At 44.7% G+C, this 21,596-nt stretch overlaps 1 protein-coding gene and 1 pseudogene across 2 annotated transcripts in view; one reads left to right on the forward strand and one right to left on the reverse strand.

The window, feature by feature from the left end:
• LOC108537216 (protein FAM60A-like) overlaps positions 1–18,689 on the forward strand; it is a 61,868-nt pseudogene extending 43,179 nt beyond the window's left edge.
• Positions 17,022–21,596, reverse strand: part of SLC25A37 (solute carrier family 25 member 37) — a 51,902-nt gene continuing 47,327 nt past the window's right edge. For both annotated transcript variants that reach the window (XM_017885662.1, XM_017885670.1), the window contains exon 4: positions 17,022–21,199. In XM_017885662.1, coding sequence (XP_017741151.1) covers positions 20,679–21,199 — 521 coding nt within the window. In that variant the 3' untranslated portion in view covers positions 17,022–20,678. The remainder of the gene's footprint in view (positions 21,200–21,596) is intronic.

The raw sequence follows: 21,596 nt of genomic DNA on the forward strand, positions 1-21,596 counted from the left end.
CTTGCTGTCTCCCTTAGCACTGTGGTCTAATAGTAAATGGGTCCTGGTTTCCGGATCCCCCTCTGATGTTAGCCAGTTATGTGATCTTGGGCAAGTCACCCAATATCTCAGTCTTTTTATTCATGAAATGGAAACAATAGTTGTCCTGCTTACCTCATGGGATTATTACAGAGATGAGACAGCAAGTCAATGTCCTTGTAAGTGCTTTGCAATCTAGTAATATTATGCAATTATACAGGGTTATTAGCCTAAAGTATTGCTGAGTGATATTGGGAGGAGTAGGTCACTGGGGTCTCCTGCCAAACAAAGGAGTTTATAAACTATGACAGGGACCAATACTGCACTCGGCTTCCCAAGATCACAGCAGGTATCTGAACCAATGGGTCAGATTTGATGTGACAGATGATTTGGCAGTCAACCTTCTAGGAGAGCAAGGAAAAATTACCAGGCAGTGACACTCTTGTGAGCCAGCAAATCTCCTGGTCCCTTCAAAAAACTCAACCCCTGAGTGGTACCATTGGATCACTGGACACCTAGAATATACCAAGAGCTATTGCCAACACTCAAATATGCACACTACTCTCAGCACTCACCTTAACAAAACATCAAAGGTGCAAACACAGATGCCGGTACAAGGAGAAGGCACTTTGCCAGATCTTTTCTTAAAGCCCCAAATTGTCAAGGTGAAGAAGCTGTGAGAGTAGAATGGGCTAAAGCACAATGAATAGTTCTAGAGGAAGCTGAGGCTGGGGAGAGACTGAGAGGGAAGGAGGCTCCAAGCCCAGGATGAGGGGCAGGAAGGGAAAAATCAGATGCTTCACCTAGTAAATCTGGGCTTAACAATTCACTGGGGAAATGCTTGCTGTGGAAAAGGAATGCCTTCCACAGTATAACTCAAAATAGAAGCAAAGCCGCCACCTGTAATAAATTGCAAGCAAAGAAAGACACTTGGGCTGTCAAGATAACATCACCAGGGCTAGCCCACCAGTCCAAGTCTAAAACATATCTCCCTGTCCCGTAGTCTAATACCCACTGTGGCCAGCAGGCCTCTTTATTCTCTCAGCTCTTTCCAAAGCCCTTAGATTTTATTCACAACAGTCCATCCATCTTACCTAGAATGGCCCCCCTTTCCCACTCAAAGCCAGTATGGCTGCACTTGACAACTGGGCAAGTCTCTCCTCCTGCACAAAGCCTACTCCATCCACCCCAGTACTTTGGAATGCCCCACTCCACTGAGATCATAGAAGACTTGGTGCATGCATCTACTGTAGAGCAAGCTTTTCTAGAAACACAAGTGAGCAAATGTGCTTGTGTTTCTAATTTGAGTTCCCCAAAAATCAGAGCCTGAGTCAAGGACATGAGTCAAGGACTTGAGCACAGGTTGTTTATTTGGAAGACGATGCCAGAAAGCAAAAGAGTATATGATGTGAGACAGGGAAGAAGGAACCAACCAAGGATGCATTATTAATGGTCTACATCTTGAGCGACTGGGCCTCAACCCCATTGGAATCCTCTGAGTAACCACATAGAATGTGCCTTGGAATTGTCCTAACTGAAGATGGACAGCTGGAGCATATGGCCATGGTCTTGCCTTCATTGCTGGTGATGCCCTTGGAGGCTTTATCTTGCCCCTCTTTTTGTGCTTTCAGGTCATAACTCACACAATGGAGTATGTCACCTCTTTGGTGTGACACACCTTGGGCTTCAGAAAAAGCCTTGAAGCTGCAAATCCACAGGAATCAGTTTGGTGCACCACAAGTCACCCCAAGATCTGCCGCAGTGAGCATGCACCTGCTTTCTCTTGCCAACCAGATCATAAGCTCCTAGAGTGCAAAGATCACAAAAGGAGAAAGAAAACCAGGAGGATGGCTTCAACTGTAGACTGATATCATTTTGGCTAAAACCTTGAGATAGTTTTCTCTTGGTTGTTTTTAATTGATGGCATTTTATCAGTCCCTTTCCCCTACGTTCTCACTGAGAAATAAAACCATAGCATTATATGGCAAAACCAAAGCATTACATGGCAAAATCATAGCATTATATGGCAAAATCATAGCACATTATATTGCAAAATCATATAAGGAAATAATACAGGAAAAGCTGTGCCTTCGTTCATTGTAGCAGCAACTGTGTCTATCACCATCTTTAATTCAGAAGAAAAGTGAGAGAAATCTCATCTTTTTCCATTAGATCCTTTGCTGGCCCCCATCTCGCCAGTCCTTCAAGAAGCAGGGTCAGACCCAAATGACCAGACTGACCCTGGGGAAGTCAAGTCATTTAACCTCTCTGAGTCTCAACGTCCCCAAGTGTAAAGCAGGGACAGTAACTGTGCTGGCACCACAGGGATAATGTGAACATCACGTACGGTAATGTTTGAAAAGACTTTGCAAACTGTAAACAGACATTCAAATGTCAGCTATTATTATAGCAGGTTTGGGTCCCAGATACTTGCCCTGCAGCAATCCATACTGTGCCAGCTGGACAGGATCTTGCTTCCTTCTCTGAAAAATTCAGCTCAAGTTTTACAACACCTAAGGACACATGTCCCATGCTGCCCAGGATATTATTTATGTAGGTGCCTTGTGTGTTTTCAGCATCCCCACCGACCACAGGGCTTTGTGCTTCCCCTTTTTTTTTTTTTTTTTTTCAGCTGAATTTTAGACTCACACTTTTTTTAAAAATCCATGAGGATGGTTCTCAACATCCCCTGGGGAAAGTACAGACACCTCAGCATGACCTCGGGGCCTTGCCCAGGTGGAGACCTGGCTACCCTAGTGCAGGCCAGACCACTCTCCTCCTACACTCTGGCCGCCTCACACTGCTCCTGTGCCTCCTGCACCCTGTCTCTCCAAGTTGCAACGCCTCCTCCTTGACTTCCTCCATCCAACTCACACTCATCATTTTCGAGTTAGTTTCACCCCATTCTTCCATGAAACCCTTCTTAGGCCTCTTCATACACTCATTCTGTAGGTTTTTGTTTGTTTTTAATTTTTTGCTTTAGAGACAGGGTCTCCCTCTGTCACCCAGGTTGGAATGCAGTGGCACAATCATAGCTCACTGTAGCCTCGACTTCCTGGGCTCATGCAATCCTCTCACCTCAGCCTCCTGAGTAGCTAGGACTACAGGCATGCATCACCACGCCTGGCTGATTATATTTTTTATTTTTGTAGAGACAGGGTCTCACTATATTGCCCAGACTGGTCTCAAACTTCTGGCTTCAAGCCACCCTCCTGCCTCGGCCTCCCAAAGTGCTGGGATTACAACAGATATAAGCCACTGTGCCTGGCATACATATATATATATATATATATTTTTTTTTTTTTTTTTTTTTTTTTTGAGTACCTAGTATGTGCCAGTGCTGTGCAAGGTGCAGGAGCACAATGGTGACCCTATCTCTCTTAATCCCTTTTCTCACAGATCTAGATACCTTACTCATAATACCAGTCTAGGACTTAGACAATGTGCCTGTGAGTTTTTCCTTTATGGCTATTTCAAGCATGCACTTTGTGTCTACCCCACTTAAAAGCTATATCTTTGAAGAGGGATCCTTTGCACCTTCCTACTCATGAGCAAAATAACATGCAGCATAGGATAGGCATATGCAAAAAAAATTTCATGACCCCACTCTTATTAGCCATCGGACAAAGAAATACATGGGAAATGCTGAGTATGATAAATTAAAAACATTAAAAATGTAGGAGCATGCCTTGGGCCGGGCGTGGGGGCTCACGCCTGTAATCTCAGCACTTTGGGAGGCCGAGGTGGGCGGATCACGAGGTCAGGAGATCGAGACCATCCTGGCTAACACGGTGAAACCCCGTCTCTACTGAAAATACAAAAAATTAGCCGGACATGGTGGCAGACGTCTGTAGTCCCAGCTACTCAGGAGGCTGAGGCAGGAGAATGGCGTGAACCCAGGCGGCCGAGGTTGTGGTGAGCCGAGGTTGCAGTGAGCCGAGATCGCGCCACTGCACTCCAGCCTGGGAGACAGAGCGAGACTCCATCTCAAAAAAAAAAAAAAAAAAAAAATTGGAGCATGCCTTGACACAAGCATGACTTAACCAAATACAAGAAGGTTTAGTTCTAGGCCCCTAGACAAACACAAGTTAATGTAATTTCCTTTACACAAGTTCATGTAATTTCCATTAGATCCTTTGCTGGCCATGGGGGCAAAAAATCTGTAACAATACGAGTCCAGAAACAGACAGATGGAAGTTTCCAGCTTGAGAGGTGAGAGACAAAGGGGTGTGGCTCCCGTATTAATGAAAATCAGATGCCACCTTGTGGCCAGAAATCAAAATTCAGGGATTTCGCTGGAGAAAAGAATTGAGTGCTGTGATTATCAAATAAAAAATTGCATTCCACAAGGAACACAGATTTTCCCAGTGAGGAAACTATATACCCACATTTACCCCCCTCAAAAGACTTCTTTGCTGTAATCTATGACCTCCTTATAGCCATAATCCTTAAGTCAAACACATACTACACTCAAAAACCTCCAAAAGCCCCTGCTCTAATTGATAGGACGGGCTGTCACCTCAGCTAAAATGCAGTGTTGATTTATCCCAACAAACTCTCAGGGAAATGTTGATCTCTGAAAGAGTAAAGATGACATCACAGATATTTTCAGGGAAATTGGGTGAAATACAATTTTCTTTCAAGAGCAAATAAACTCTCAGCGACGAGGGAATGAATATTTTGCAAAAGTTGGCTATATGAAATCATTTTAACCAATATTTTATAGGCATATATAAGTGACCAATTTTGACAGTACTGGGAAGTTTAGGATTTCTCACAAACTAACAGCTACTGAATAGAAAAGATCAAAATAGGCCGGGCACGGTGGCTCACGCCTGTAATCCCAGCGCTTTGGGAGGCCGAGGCGGGTGGGTCACAAGGTCAGGAGATCGAGACCATTCTGGCTAACATGGTGAAACCCCGTGTCTACTGAAAATACAAAAAAAAAAATTAGCCAGGCATGGTGGTGGGCGCCTGTAGTTCCACCTACTCGGGAGGCTGAGGCGGGAGAATGGCATGAACCCAAGAGGTGGAGCTTGCAGTGAGCTGAGATCACACCACTGTACTCCAGCCTGGGTGACAGAGTGACACTCCATCTCAAAGAGAAAAAAAAAAAAAAAGGCAGTAAAAGCACTCTTTGACCAAGTGGTGTTGGTGAAAGAATAAATAGATCAATGGAACAGAATAGAGCCCAGAAACAGATCTACATAAATATAGGCAGACCCTGTCTTATTGCACTTCACTTTACTGTGCTTTGCAGAGGTTGTGTTTTTTATAACTGAAGGTTTGTGGCAACCTTGCATGAAGCAAGTCTACCAGTGTCATTTTCCCAACAGTTATGTCTCCGTGTCACATTTTGGTAATTCTCACAATATTTCAAACTTTTTCATTATTATCATAGCTGTTATGGTGAGCTGTGATCAGTGATCTTTGATATTACTATTGTAATTATTGAACTATGTCCATATAAGATGGCAAAGTTAATTAAGAAATGTTACATGTGTTCTGACTGCTTCACTGACCAGCCATTCCCCAATCTCTCTCCCTCTCTTCAGGCCTCCCTATTCCCTGAGATATACCAATATTGAAATTAGACCAGTTAGTAACTCTACAAAGGCCTATAAGTGTTGAAGTGAAAAGAAGAGTTGCACATCTCCCACTTTAAGTCAAAACATAGAAATGATTAAGCTTAGTGAGAAACCAATGTCAAACGCCAAGATAAGCCCAAAGTTAGGCCTCTTGTGTCCAACAGTTAGCCAAGTTGTGAACGCAAAGGAAAAGTCCTTGAAGGAAATTTAAAGTGCTATTCAAGTGAACACACAAATGATAAGAAAGCAAAACAGCCTTATTGCTGATGCGAAGAAAGTTTTAGTGGTCTGGATAGATCAAACCAGCAACACCATTCCCGCAAATCAAAGCTTAATCCAGAGCAAGGCTGTAACCCTCTTCCATTTTATGAAGACTTAAAATTGTGGGGAAGCTGCAGAAGAAAAGCTTAAAGCTAGCAGAGGTTGATTCCTGGGGTTTAGAGAAGAAGCCATCTTCATAACATAAAAGGGCAAGATAAAGTAACCAGTGTTGATGTAGAAGCTGCAGCAAGTTATCCAGAAGATCTAGCTAAGATAATTGATGAAGGCTGCTACACTACACAGCAGATTTTCAATGTAGATGAAACAGCCTTCTTGTGGCAGAAGATGCCATCTAGGACTTTCAAAGCTAGAGAGGAGAGTCAATGCCTGCCTTCAAAGCCTTCAAAAGACAGCCTGACTTTCTTGTTAGGAGCTAACGCAGCTGGTGTCTTTAAGTTGAAGTCAATGCTCATTTATAATTCCAAAAATTCTAGGGTCCTTAAGAATTATGCTACATCTACTCTGCCTGTGCTCTATACATGGGACAACAAAGCCTGAATGATAGCACATCTGTTTACAGCATGGTTTACTGAAGGTTTTAAGCCCACTGTTGAGATCTACTGCTCAAGAAAAAAAAAGATTTATTTCAAACTATTACTGCTCATTGACAATGCACCTAGTCACCCAAAAGCTCTGATGGAGGTGTACGAGGATATTAATATTTTATGCCTGTTACTACAACATCCATTCTGCAGCCCATGGGTTAAGGTGTAATTTCATTTTTTCAAGTCTTATTATTTAAGAAATACATTTCATAAGGCTACAATTGCTATAGATAGTAATTCCTCTGATGGATCTGGGCAAAGTAAATTGAAAGCCTTCTGGAAAGGATTCGCCATTCTAAATACCATTGAGAACATTTAGGATTCATGAAAAGAGTTCAAAATGTCGATATGAACAGGAATTTGGAAGAAGTTGATTCCACTCCCAGGGATGACCTTCAGGGGTTCAAGACTTCAGTGGAGGAAGTCACTGCAGAGATAATGGAAACAGCAAGAGAGCTAAAATTGGAAGTGGAGCCTAAAGATGTAACTGAATTGCAGCAATCTCATGAAAAAACTTTACTGGATGAGAAGTTGCTTCTGTTTGTTTTGTTTTGTTTTGTTTTGTTTTGTTTTGTTTTGTTTTTTCAGACGGAGTCTCACTCTGTCGCCCAGGCTGGAGTGCAATGGTGTGATCTCAGCTCACTGCAACCTCTGCCTCCCAGGTAGGTTCGAGAGATTCTCCTGCCTCAGCCTCCCAAGTAGCTGGGACTACAGGCATGTGCCACCACATCCAGCTAATTCTTTGTATTTTTAGTAGAGACGGGGTTTCACCATGTGAGCCAGGATGGGTCTCCATCTCCTGACCTCATGATCCACCCACCTCAGCCTCTCAAAGTGCTGGGATTACAGGTGGAAGCCACTGTGTCCGGCCTATTTTGATCTTTTCTATTCAGTAGCTGTTAGTTTGTGAGAAATCCTAAACTTCCCAGTACTGTCAAAATTGGTCACTTATATATGCCTATAAAATATTGGTTAAAAATGATTTCATATAGCCACCATGCCCAGCCAAGAAGTTGCTTCTTATGTATGAGCAAAGGAAGTGGTTTCTTGATATGGAATTCTACTCCTGTTAAAGATGCTGTGAACACTGTTGAAATAAAAACAAAGAATTTAGATATCTTACACAAACTTAGTTGATAAGGCAGCAGCAGGATTTGAGAGAACTGACCCCAATTATGAAAGAAGTTCTGCCTGTGGGTAAATGGTATCAAACAGCATTGCCTACTACAGAGAAATCTTTCATGAAAGGAAGAGTCAATTGATGCAGCAAACTCTATTGTTTTTTTTTTTTTTTTTTTTTTTTTTTTTAGAAATTGACACAGCCATCCCAATCCTCAGCAACCACCACCCTGATTAATCGGCAGCCATCGGTATGAAAGCAAGACTTTTCACCTCCAAAAAGATTATGACTCCCTGAAGACTCAGATGATTACTAACACTTTTAGCAATAAAATATTTTTAATTAAGGGGTGTACATTGTTTTTAGACATCATGCTATTATTGTACACTTAATAGACCACAGTATAGTATAAATATACCTTTTATATGTACTGGGAAACCAAAAAATTTGTTTCCCTCACTTTATTGCAATATTTGCTTGATTATGGTGGCCTGGAATCAAACCTGCCATATCTTTGAGGTATGACTCTATAGCCAACTGATCTCAGATAAAGGAGCAAAGGCAATATAATAGAAAAAAAAATACAGCGTTTTCAACAAATGGTGCTGGAACAACTGGACATCCACAAGCTAAAAAAAAAAAAATCAATCTAGTCACAGACCTTATGCCCTTTACAAAAATTAACTCAAAATGGATCACAGTCCTAAACATAATATGAAAAACTACAACATTCCTAGAAGATGACATAGAAGAAAATGTAGATGACCTTGGGGTTGGCAATGCCTTTTTAGATAAAATTAATATTTTATGCCTGTAACTACAACATCCATTCTGCAGATCAAAGGCAGGATCCAAGAAAGAAATGATAAGCTGGACTTTATTGAAATAAAAATTTCTGTTCTGAAAAAGACACTGTTAAGAGAATGAAAACCAAGCCATAGACTGGGAGAAAATATTTGCAAAAACATATTTGATAAAGGACTACTATCCAAAATATACAAAGAACCTTTAAAACTCAACAGTAAGAAAACAAACAACCCAATTAAAAAATGGGCCAAAGACTTTAGCAGACACCTCATGATGAAGACGTACATGTGGCAAATACACATATGAACAGACGCTGCACATCATATGTCCTCAGGGAAATACAAATAGAATAATGAGATCCCAGTACAAACCTATTAGATGGCCACAATCCAGAATACCGATGATACCAAATGCTGGCGAGGATGTGGAACAACAGGAACTATTGATGGGAAAACAAAATGACACGGTCATTTTGGAAGACAGTTTTGGCAGGTTTGGTTTTTTGTTTGTTTGTTTGAGACAGAGTCTTACTCTATCACCCAGGCTGGAGTGCAGTGGCGCAATCTCGGCTCACTGCAACCCCCGCCTCCCAGGTTCAAGCAATTCTCATGCCTCAGTCTCCCAAGTAGCTGGGATTACAGGCGTGCACCACCATGCCTGGCTAATTTTTAATATTTTTAATAGAGACAGGGTTTGGCCATGTTGCCCAGGCTGGTCTCTCAGGCAATTCGCCTGCCGTGGCCTCCCAAAATGCTACGATTACATGTATGAGCCACTGTACCCAGCCCGGCAGTTTCTTACAAAGCTAAGCACACTCTTACCTATGATCCAGCAATTGCCCTCCTTAGTATCTCCCAAAGGAGTTGAGAATCTGTGCCCACATAGGAGCTACACATGGATGTTTATAGCAGCTTCATTTGTAATTGTCAAAACTCAAAAGCAACCAAGATGTCCTTCAGTAGGCGAATGAATACCTGGAGTACATCCAGACCAGGGAACATTATTCAACACCAAAAAGAAATAAGCTATCAAGCCATGAAAGGACATGGAGGAATTTTAAATGCATGTTACTAAGTTAAGCCTATCTGAAAAGGCTACATACATATTGTATGTTTCCAACTACCTGACAGTCTGGAAAAGGCCAAACAATCGAAACAATAAAACGATCAGTAGTTGCCAGGGGCTACCAGGAAGGAGGAAAGAAAGACTGCAGGCCAATAAAGTCTATTTTTTTAAGAAGTTTGAGACATATAGACCCTACAATAAAAAACATCTTGGAGGCCGGGCCAAGGCAGGCGGATCACGAGGTCAAGAGATTGAGACCATCCTGGCCAACATGGTGAAACTCCGTCTCTACTAAAAATACAAAAATTAGCTGGACATGGTGGCATGCACCTGTAGTCCCAGCTACTCAGGAGTACTCAGGAGGTTGAGGCAGGAGATTTGCAGTGAACCAAGATTGTGCCACTGCACTCCAGCCTGGCAACAGAACGAGATTCTGTCTCAAAAAAAAAAAAGAAAGAAAGAAAAATATACACTGTGCCTTCCTATAGTAAAGGACTGTGGGAAAATAAGGGCATCACATTCCATGAGCTGCTGGCACACAATAAGACCCATTTTGTTTCAAGCACTGAGCTGGAGGGCTTGGACTGCACCAGAAACCAACAGTACTCACTCAGAGTTCAAATAGATATATAGGTAAATAAATTATTTACTTGCAAGGGCACAGAAATGTAGCAATTAAAAAACATATTAAAGAAAAGGATGTGAAATAGTCACATCCATCATTCTCCTATATCACGTTCCTGGATTTTAGTCTTTATTTGTAGAGTAGTTTAGGAAGTGGGAAGTGAGAAGAAGTAAAGCAAAATGATAATGAATGATTCTTTATGGTAGGTAAGTTAAAAGTCCTGTGAGATTTTCCTTCTAATTTCATCTAAAAAGCATGTAATCATATTTTAATCATAGACTTAGAGGCTAGATAGAGCCTGTACTCTGTGGACATTATTACAGGCTAGTGAAGCCAGAGGAGCTATTATTACACGTCATCTGGCCCAACCCTTTCATTTTGCAGCTGAGGAAACTGCAGACCAGAGAGATTAAGTGATATATGCAAAATCACCCAAGATCACTCAACCAGTTTAGTGACTTTGAGGAACTTGCTGATCTTAAAAACAAAAGACTCATAGAAGCCAAGGTGGACATTCAAGAGAGCATCAAGAAACAAAGATTTTGATGGAAGTCAAAATCAGCCAAAATCATCTCTTCAAAATAGGAAGCTGAATCAGATTAAGTGTGACAGTAGGAGTCTAAGGACATTTGTTAAATGACTGCTCTTGGCAACCCAAGCTCATTGGAACACCAGGAGGCTTAGAACTTCATGCTCCATTCTGTGTAAAGGAAGTTTTTCTACCATGATGAATAATAGGCCCAGGGTTTGGTTCATTCTTTCCATCTAGAACATTCTTTTCTCCTGGCTGCTGTTCCCACTGTGACTGCCTCTCAGTCTCATTAACCATGACCCCCTTCATGTGTAATTATCCAGATTTTACTCATTCGTGAGCTTGAGGGGAAATGTGAGAGGGATTCATGCAGGACAATTTGCCCTCAGACCTTGGACCCTACCTAAAAATTGTGAAATGACCATGGAGTTCCATTGTTATGGATATACATGAAACCCTGAATGGATCACTGGATGTGCTAGAGACTACGCAAAATCCCAAGGAAGCTCCTAGCACGTAGCTATTACCAGTTTCCAGGCTGGTGATGTTTTGTAGTCTTAGACCAAAGCCGCTGAAGCTTGGGCATTGGCCTTGGGTCCTCAGGTTTTTCTGCTGCAGTCAAGGACTCTTAATGTTGACAGTGCTAATAGAAAGCAGCTCCCATTGAAGTCTCATGAAGCCCAGAGCTACAGACAGAAGACATTATGAATATCCATAATTATTAACATTAAAATTTGCTCATTGATATGATTTGGGACTGGGCGGGGTGGCTCATACCTGTAATCCCAACACTTTGGGAGGCTGAGGCGGGAGGATCATTTGAGGTCAGGAGTTCCAGACCAACCTGATCAACGTGGTGAAACCCCATCTCTACTAAAAATACAAAAATTAGCCGGGCATGCTGGCACATGCCTGTAGTCCCAGCTACTTGGGAGGCTGAGGCAGGAGAATCACTTGAACCCGGGAGGCAGAGGTTGCAGTGAGCTGAGATCATGCCACTGTACTCCCGCCTAGGCAACAGAGTGAGACTCCATCTCAAAAAAAACAAAAAAGAGAAAAAAAAGACTTGATTTGGATTTGTGTTCCCATCCAAATATCATGTCAAATTGTAATCCTCAACGTTGGAAGTGGGGCCTGGTGGTAGATGACTGGATCATAGGGGAAGATTTCCCTTTTGGTGCTGTTCTCATGATAGTGAGTTATCACGAGATCTGGTTGATTAAAAGTGTGTAGTGCCTCCCACCTCGTTCTTTCTTCCACCTGCTCTGGTCATGTAAGACAAGCCTGTTTCCTCTTCACCTTTTGCCATGATTATAGCTTTCCTGAGGCCTCCCTGGCTGTGCTTCCTGTACAGCCCGTGGAACTGTGAGCCAATTAAACCTCTTTTCTTTATAAGTTACCAGTCTCAGGTATTTCTTTATAGCAGTGCAAGAATGAACTAATACACACATTATTTATTCTAAACTTTACACAGACACAATCAGGGAAAGATTGAGGATGTGCTGGTATATTTCACTAGCTCGTTGCATTAGGCTCAATGTAGAAATCTTGGGATATATATTTGTCACCTGTCAACCCAAGCTAAAGGTGTCCATCAAGAGAATATTTTCACTGTTCAGCAAGCAGCAAGAACTCCTTCCATGAACTCACATACTGATGAGGACAAACACCCCTGGTACATATCTCCCTTTGTTCTTTTTAAACCCCCTCTTCCCTTAAAGGCAGCCACCCCAAGGGCCAGCATGACAATAATGAAGAAGTCAGATGTCAACAATCCCTCTTTCTGTAGCTCTGGGCTTCATGAGGTTGTAGTCGGGTGCCCTTTCAACACTGAGAGTACTCGACAACGATAGAAATACACAAGGACTCCAAGGCGATACCCAAGCTTCAACTGCCTCAGGTTGAAGACTAAAACATCACTGGTATGATTTTGATTTATGCTTTTTCTTGTCACAGACGAGTTTCTGATGACAGTGGACAGGGGTTGGGCTGTCTGTCTGTGCTAAAGTGGCCCTCGTGTCCTCTTAGCAGTAGTGCTGGGGGCTCTGCCCTGAGTCTCACTTACTATGGAAAATGAAACATCAAAGCTACCATAGGTAAATATGAGCATAAGCAAAGAAGAGCTTCTTAGAGAAGATATGGCAACAGGAACCTGGAAGTCTGGAATTGTGTTATATCCGTGGCTTCACAAAAGAGAGGTCACGTGTTTATCAAAGTAACATTACCTTTAGGAGACAAGGCCAGAGAAATGGGGAAGCTCAGAAGCATCCTAAATTTGATAAATGTATTGGGAATACAGATTCCAAGATTGCTGGGAACCCTTAATGAAATTTCTTTTCTACAAAAATACCAGGACAGCCAGGATGGTCTATAAATCATTTCACTTCTTGATAGATATCTAGTTTGTTTTCCAACTTTTCATGTTCATGAACAAGCCTGGGATGTGCAGTTTTGAGTGTCTGTCTAATTACTGCCTTTAGGTAGCCTTGAAATACTATGCTAGATACAGTAGGAATGGTGCTAGGTGCGGGGGGTCAGGGGAAGGGCAGGGGTGGAAGCAGCTGAACTTGGTGAAGGTGACATTTAAAGGGGAATCCAAAAAGGCAAAAGAGTAAGGGTAGGGAAAAACAAACCAGGAACAAAGAAGACAAGAGCAAGGAAAGACAAAGTAGGGTTGTTGTTGTTGTTGTTGTTGTTGTTGTTTTCTAAATGGCTTTAGTTGCTTATATTTCACACCTAAGCTTGTAGAACTGATGACTACCCCTCCTTTGTAAAAGCCTCACAGAGCTCTTGGCTACTTCATAACTCTCTGACCACTCCAGCCTCTCCTGGTTCCCATTTCTCTCTTCACTATTACATGTAAGCCTTCCACGATATTCTTTTTCTCCCTAGGGACTCTCCTCTGCCCATGGCTTTGGCTATCACATCCCTTGACCTATTTGCCAGGTCCTTTGTTCCAGTTCCAGTCTTTCTCCTGACCACCAATATTGTATTTCCCTCTGGGGGTCTCCATCTGGATGTCCACAGGAGTTTCAAACTCAACAGGACAACAAAAGTTTGTTACATATAATGAACAATGACTGTCACTCTTATACAGAATGTGGGAAACAGTAGGCTGGAGGGCTATGGAGAAAACAGGAGTGAATAAATCAGTCTCTGCCTTCACTGGGCACATAATTCTGGGCAGAAGGCAGCAAAAATGCAAAGTGAGATCAGCCATGGAAGGTTGGAGGCTTGTCAAAGAGGCTGTAGATACTGACAAAGAGGAGAAGGAGATCACATAGATAGGCAAATTAGTAGGAGCTCCACAGTGAGGTAGTAAATGCTATCTTCAAGGCAGCCTGAAAAATGGGACTTGAATGAGCAGAGAGGAGGTGGCAGGAGAGGGAGGAAGACATTCCAATAGGAAGAAAGTTCTGGAAAGAACACAGCACCAGCCTGTTAAGGACATTAAGACCTCAGGGTCTTACACAACCATCCTGCTGACCTATTCTGTTTCTCTCTGGTCATTACCTTAAACACGAAGCTAAACTGGGAACTGCCATATGCAGGAAAGCCTATTAAATTCAATCAGCAGTGAGGAGCCCTTGAAGGTCTTGAGAAACTGAGTAACATGGTGAGCCTCTGGCAGCAAGGGAGGACAGTCTCTTGAGAATGGGGGACAAGTTGAGATCCAGGAGATCTCCAGCAGGCCACTGGACATTTAAATCTGGAGTTCAGGAGAAGAATCGGGGTGCTACAGCCCCACATCTAAGAATTATCTTCCCAGAGGAGGGCAGATCAGCACCAAGGGGGTGTGCAGAGACAGGATCCCCAGCAGCAGAACCTTTCCAAGCAGCCACACTTAGGTGGCCCAGAAAGGAGCTGAAGTTGGTGAGGGGCCAGAGAAGGTACTCACAGAGGTGGGAGACCAGGAGGAAGCAGGGAAATGGAAGTCAAGTAGGGGAGCTAAAGAGAGAGCCCTCAAGTGTTGTGCATGCTCAAGGAGAAAGACTAGGGAGGGACCCATGGACTTAAGAGATGTGGCGTCTATGCCCAAGGAGGAGGAGGACTAAAGACAGACTCATGGACTTGGAGACCAGGCATCTACGCCAAGAAGGAGCAGGACTAAGGAGAAAACCCATGGATTTGAGATGAGTTTTACATGCCCAAAGAGGAGGAGGACTAAGGAGAGACCCATGGACTTGAGATGAGGAATCTTCTCTGCCACCATGTATTAGTTCTCTCCGCCAGGTCTTCCTACTCCTCTCAGACAGCCCAGCCTGTTCTCAGCATGACCTAGAGTCCTGCACCCCCAGGTCTCTGTTGACTTCACCTCTACACTCACATCGATCCAGTCCCACTCATTCTATTCCAGACTCCCTCACCTTTCTCTTAGTCATCCCTCTTCTGGACAATTTCACTGTGACACAGAACTGACCATCTCCTGGTCCCCTCCATATTTGTTCATAACTCAGTCCCGTACACTTTAGCCAGATGAGTTTCCCTAGAACCAAGCTCCAATCACAGTGTCCCCTGCTCAAAGACTCTTGGTGACTCCCCATTACCTACTGCTTAAAGGTCAAACTTCTTACAATGGCAGTCAAAGCTCTCATGTGCAGCTTACTTACCATGAGGGTGTCTCCAACAAAGCCCTTATGGATGCAAACCAAACTCTTTTCTCCCTAATTGCTCTTATTTCTCTTAGGCCACTCACTGCGTTCAGACTTAGACCAGACGCAATTCTTCGTTCCCTTGTAAGCAATCATAACCCACCTCCACATCTGCCCAGTTGGCTGTGTGTCTCTCTTGTACAAGACTAGGCTCATTACTTCTTCTCTGAGATGTTTGTCACACTAAGGCCCTTCCTTGGATAGGAACAGAGGTCTCTCCTGGAAGAGGTAGCTGAAAACTAGAAAACATGGGACTCAGTAAGGAGACCTTGTCCCCAGAGGAAAGGGTATACCTTCCTTTCATGGTCTTTTTAGGGCTGGAATTTGAATGTGGTCATGCTGGAGAGGGCTCCTGAGTGATAGAAAGATAGAAAGATGCCCCCATGAGGAGGCAGGTGGCAAACTAAGAGGGGTACCACAGAAGGGCCCCCCAGGTTGATGCTGGGTTCTACCTTTCGTATCTTCCTCTCAGCAAATCTTCACCAGACACCTAGCACATACCAAGCACTGTGCTATGTACCAGCAGTGGTATGCTGGTAAACTAGCCCTTGGAAAAGCAAAGGCCTTGATAAGTAGTGCTTGACGATTTCTGTGGTGTCAATATTCCCACTGTTGCCAATTTCAAGCTACCAACGTGGTAATACAGAATGTGGAGCTGGGAAGGAATGTGCGCTGTACGACCTAGAGAGCCAGTGCAGTGCCAGCACCAGCACACCACTGGCTGGGGATAAAGAAGCAAATAAAACAGACAAGGCCACTGTCTCATGGAGCTTGGTCTAATGGGCACAAAGCTACTGTTTTGCTTCCATGGCTAACTTTGCTACCATCTCGGTAGGTCAAGATCTGATTGTCTTAAGGAGTTTGCATCTCCCCTTGTACTCTTCTACTAGGCTGTAAGGCCTTCGAAGACAGGGACCACATCTTACACTTCACTCTGTCCCCAGCACCTGCATGAGGCTCTGCTCACGGGAGGCACAGCCAATTTGTTGGCTGATTGATTCTGCGGTGGAGGGAAAGGGAGGATATCTGTTGAATGAATCCGTAGCTACTGGAAGCAGACCATCTGTGCCGCCCACCCCAGAGGAGGGGAAGCAACCACAAGTTGGAGTAGCACAGCACTGGCCATAGGTAAATCACAAAACAGGGAGTTTATCCCAGCGTTCACCATCCACTAACCATCACCCCTTCCCACCTCTGGGCACCCCTGCATTGGCCAGCTCAGGCCTGACCTCAATTCTGACCCTGCATCCTGGCAGGCCAAAGGGCTCCAGTGGTCATACTGAAGGTGGGTGCTCAGACTTTCAAAATTGTGGGAAGAGCCAGAGTCATCCCTGGCTTCTCAAGGGGGTCCAAACCTTCCCTCCTCCCACCTCCAAAAGAGGTCACGTTCTCTGGCTTAAGCTGAGGTTTAAGACAGAGAAAATAGGCTTGAGTACAGCATGTTCCAAAGAACCACTTGCAGCCTGCCACATCCAGGCTCTCACAATGAGAAAGAAAAGTGCCACCCTCCCCAGCATGGTGAGCCACGCCAGTGGGAGGGCTCCCGCTCCTGCCCAGCAAGACAACGCAAACACCACCATCAATCTGCTTGCCCTGGGGAAATGGGGTTGCAGGGGCAGTTCCTACCAAAGCTGCAGACCTTGGTCCTTAGTGCTCAAGAGGAACAGGCATAGACCCCGTGAAGGACATCCCCTCTTGCCATCCACTCCCCTCTCATTTCAGGATTCCCACCACAGAGCCCACAACACTTCGAAGATCAGTACTTTATTTTCTCTAGCTCCAGTGTTGTAACTGTAGCAGCATATCAGAAACATCCCCACACAAAAACACACAATTCTCCCCTTCTTCAAAGAGCTGGCAACAGTTGAGAGGCAGAAACAACAGTTACTACAGGCATTTGAGAAATTTAAGAAATAACACTTGCTCACCCTTAAAACATACATTGTGCGTCTTGCAGGGAGGAAGCAGCAGTACATACATTTGTCATTCGAAGACACAATCATCCTTAAATAAAGTTAAATAAAACCTTATTGGCATAACAATGTGTTGGAGATGCAGCTTTATGGGGACTTTGGAGGAAGATGCTTGGAATAAGACATGAGCATTTTAAAAGAAAAAAATGAAAAAAACAAACTACACATAGAATGTAACCCAGTAAATAGATTCAATGCAAAGTTAAGAAAACATATCATGAGGGAAAGATTTCACCCATTTGGAAAATATCAGTTTATTGTATAAAGCTTTAATCTACAGGTAGTTGAACCTCAAATCATGGTTTGGGCAGAAGAGCTACTCACACACACACCACATAAAAGTATGGGTCCTGTACCCAGGTGACACTGACTGGCTGCCGAGGTCACTCCAAAGACACCAATGACTGAGTACGTGCCATGATTATACTGAGTTGGTCACCAGGGTGGGATGGCGGGGTGGGGAGGCCACTTACTATTTCGCACTTTGCAATGTCAAAGTCACAATCAAAAATCAAACTGCAGTCTGCATGGGGCAACAATACCAACGTTGGAGATAAAGGCCAGAGAGGAAAGTTCATTTCTACAAAATTAATGAACACTTGTATCTGCTTAGTGCTTCACAACTTTCAAGGCTTTCCTCAACCTCCTGATGACCAGGCATGCAGGCTGGCCATGTGGTTTCCCCAGCTGACCCATCCCTCATCACACAGGGAGGGGCCTGCAATCCGGGCCCACAGAGCTCCAGCTTCCGGTTTTCGCCTTTTCTTCTGTTTTTTTTTTTTTTTTTAATTTATTCATTTTTTTTTTGAGACAGAGTCTCACTCTGTCACCCAGGCTGAAGTGCAGTGGCATAATCTCAGCTCACTGCAACCTCCATCTCCTGGGTTCAAGCAATTCTCTTGCCTCAGTCTCCCAAGTAACTGGGATTACAGATGCCTGCCACCATGCCCAGCTAATTTTTTGTATTTTTAGTAGAGATGGGGTTTCACCATGTTGGCCAGGCTGGTCTCAAACTGCTGGCCTCAAGTGATCCGCCTGCCTCGGCCTCCCCAAAGTGCTGGGATTACAGGCGTGAGCCACCACACTCGGCCTTCACCTCTCCTTCTTGCATTCCCCTAACCAAAGGAGTGCTCCTAGAGAAATCAAGTTTCTTTTCTAAACACCAGTGAAACCAAAATCCAGTAGGAAATACCTTGCTTCAGTGTGGCATATCTTAAGTGGACCAAAAGAGGTGGTAGGATAAACTTTTTACAATTTGCTTTAAATTCTATTTTGAAATTTATAATTTGATTTTTTCCCCTCCATTTGCAGAATTTAACACCATTTAACACAAACCCAAGGCAGGTTGAAAGCACAGATGTAAACATTTTCAGCAGCATCGTGGACTCTACGGCTTTCTGCATCCTCATGTGGACTGAGGCTGCAACTGGTTTTGGGGTGTAGGGGGCAGAGCAGAGAGGAGGTATTAACCCCCAGATGGGACCGGACAGCAGCCAAGCCCCACAACCCAGCTTCAAGGGGCTGTTGACAGGGTACACATGGGAGGTACTCAGTTTGACTCTTTCCCATCCCTGATCTGAAAAAGTAAGTCAACTGACTGATAAAATTCCTCATCGCTATTAGGGCAAAATCTACGCCCCAAGGCACTGTGTGCATGGTCCCAGGATGGAAATTCTCCACGTATTACTTCCTAGGCAGTTACTTCCTAGGCAGTAGCACCACTCAAAAGAATCCAGGCCTGCACCTCCTCGGTGAGATGCACCACACTGACCGTGGTGGGTGGCGGCAGGTCAGGACCCGGCTCACTGAAATGCAAACACACATGAGCTTCCTGCTTATTTTCAAAGACAAGCTCTGGTGAGGGCTCCAAATCGGAGACAGTGCAGCTCGTCTCATCAGTATCCCCTTGCACGGCAGAGTGGCAGAGCAACAAATGGCACAGTTAGGGAAAACGGGCTTGTATTTTCTCTGGGCGGCAATCTGACTCAGCACACACCATTTCAGAAGGTGAGGCTGCGAGGCCTGTGTTCTCGGGTGACACAGAGCGGACAAGGATGCAGAATGACTTCTGGAGAGAGGTCTTCTGACTCGGGCATGAGGGTTCAGGTGAGACCTCAGCCACAGGGCCCTAGCAGATAGCCCTGGCTTTTGTCACATGTGATGAGAAGCTGTGACATTGGAATTAATGGTTGGGACAAGACAGGGGGACAGACAAAGACCGGAGACATGTTTCCCTAGACTGCACAGGGAAACACAGGAGATGAGATTCAGTCAAAACACACATAGATCACGTTACCTGAAGTGACTGAGTTAAAAGGCTGATGCAGGTCAGTCCTAGGATGAAGGCAGGATTTACCCCAAACACCTGCGCCACCAGCCGCCAAATGCTGCCTATCAAGGGCTTCTAAGTGCTGGCCCGGGAAGGCAGGCATTCACATCACTCACAAGGGGAGGAAGCGGTCTCAGCAGGTTTATGTCCAGTCACCCTAATTCTGCTGGGCTCTACCACCCTCCAGCGGGCGAGATCCTGCCACCCGGCATGTATGCAGGTGTATACACAGCAAAAGAAAATGGGCCAGGGCCAGATCTCTGGTCCTGGAATTTTGGGGAAAGACAAAGGAAAAAGGCACATGAAGGCGGCTGATTGAATTTAAAAGAAAAAAAAAGGTAGCTGCAAGTGACATATCATTATTTTGACTTTTTTTTTTAACGTACCTTTTTTTCCCCCATCAAAAGAGAAATTCAAAATATAAACTTTATTATTTTACATTCAAGTGAAACTTCCATCGGGAGGGGCTAAACACAGCTGCAGGTCACATTCAGTGATTTATTACTTTGGTGCCTTTTTCGTTCACCTGATGGAAGAATTCAACCCTCTCATTTAAAAACAAAACAAGAACAACAAAACAGCTGGAGAGTCCCAGCTGCAATACTAGGTGTAGACACGCATAAGCACACACACAAATTCAAAAACTTCTACATAGAAAAATAAAGGATAAACATTATCCATCTATTTTGTACTGTGTAATGGAACTTTTATATACATAAAAAATTTTTTTTTGTTTACTGTTTTCAGTCACTGCAAATTTTCTTCCCTCCTCTGGGATCTAAGGATCCAGGGAGGAGGCTGCCACAGTGAAGCAGAAAAGCTACATTCTGCCCGGGGAGGAAGAGAAAAAGCAATTTCTCACTCCCCTTCCAAAGTCTTTCCTGTCCACCACCGCCTCGGATGTCCCTGCAGACAGCCTTCCGGTGAGCGGCCATCCCGTCCCCTCCTCTCTCTAAGGCATTGGGGAGCAGAGGGCCCATAGGCAGCACCCTGCAAAAAAAAAAAAATGATCTAGCTGTGAAGAGAGGGCAAGGGGCTGGATGCAGGCAGAGAATGACTTTAAGAAGAAAAGATTCTATGATCCCTTCCCACAGCCTGTTCCTTTAGTATGGAGCTCGATTTTCCAGCTGGCGCTTGGTGAGGAAGTACTTGAAGAACTCATAGACAGACCAAGAAATGGCGGTGGAGGGTATCTGATAGATGACACGCGCCTGGATGCCTTTGAAGTAGCCGGCCAGGCCGTTGAGCTGGTACACCGTCCGGAAGGCATTGGCCATGCCCGACAGCCGGCCGCTGATGTTGGCCAGCGAGAGGGCCACGTTCTCCTGAGTGTTGAGAAGGGTCTTACAGACGTCCAGGGGGGTCGTGGCGGCCGCGGCGAGAGCCCCGGCCAGCCCGCCTGAGATGATGTGGGACTGCGGGTTGTAGGTCCGGTGGGGGTTGACCTGCTCCTGCAGGAACTCGTAGGTGATGAAGTGGATGGACTGGAAGGGGATGTTCATGGTCAGCTGCGTGGTGTAGCTCCGGTAGAAGGCCCCCAACCCCTCGGTCCTCCACACCGTCCGGATGCAGCTGAGAGCTGACCGGTGCTGCGAGTTGTACATCTGCAAGCGCTGCTTCACCACTGTGGTTGGAACCGTGGGGTAGGCCAGACGGATAGCCAGTGGGCAGTGGGTTGGAGGTGGCCCCACCCCAGGTCGGAATGAAGCCAAGCCATAAAGAGAAACAAGCCAGTTAGACACCGGAAACAGGCGAGAGCCAGCACACACAGCCCTAGTCTGAGCAGCCGCGGAGGGCCAGCTCCTGGCAGACCCGGGTTATAATCCATTTCTATTTCCAGGACTCATGCCTGGAAGGTGGCTATTTCCTTAAGTTTCTCCTGCCTGAATCTTGCTGAAGGCCGCCCTCAAACCAGGCAGTCACTTCAGACTAGAGTCGCTGATCTATTTCCCAGATCCTGGCTGCCCCTGGTAGGAACCCTTAGGACCCACCACCAAGCTGAATCCTGTCCCCTGTCCCCC

The sequence above is a fragment of the Rhinopithecus bieti genome, unplaced genomic scaffold (genome assembly GCF_001698545.2).
Source record: "Rhinopithecus bieti isolate Rb0 unplaced genomic scaffold, ASM169854v2 scaffold_315, whole genome shotgun sequence".
NCBI classification, from domain to species: domain Eukaryota; kingdom Metazoa; phylum Chordata; class Mammalia; order Primates; family Cercopithecidae; genus Rhinopithecus; species Rhinopithecus bieti.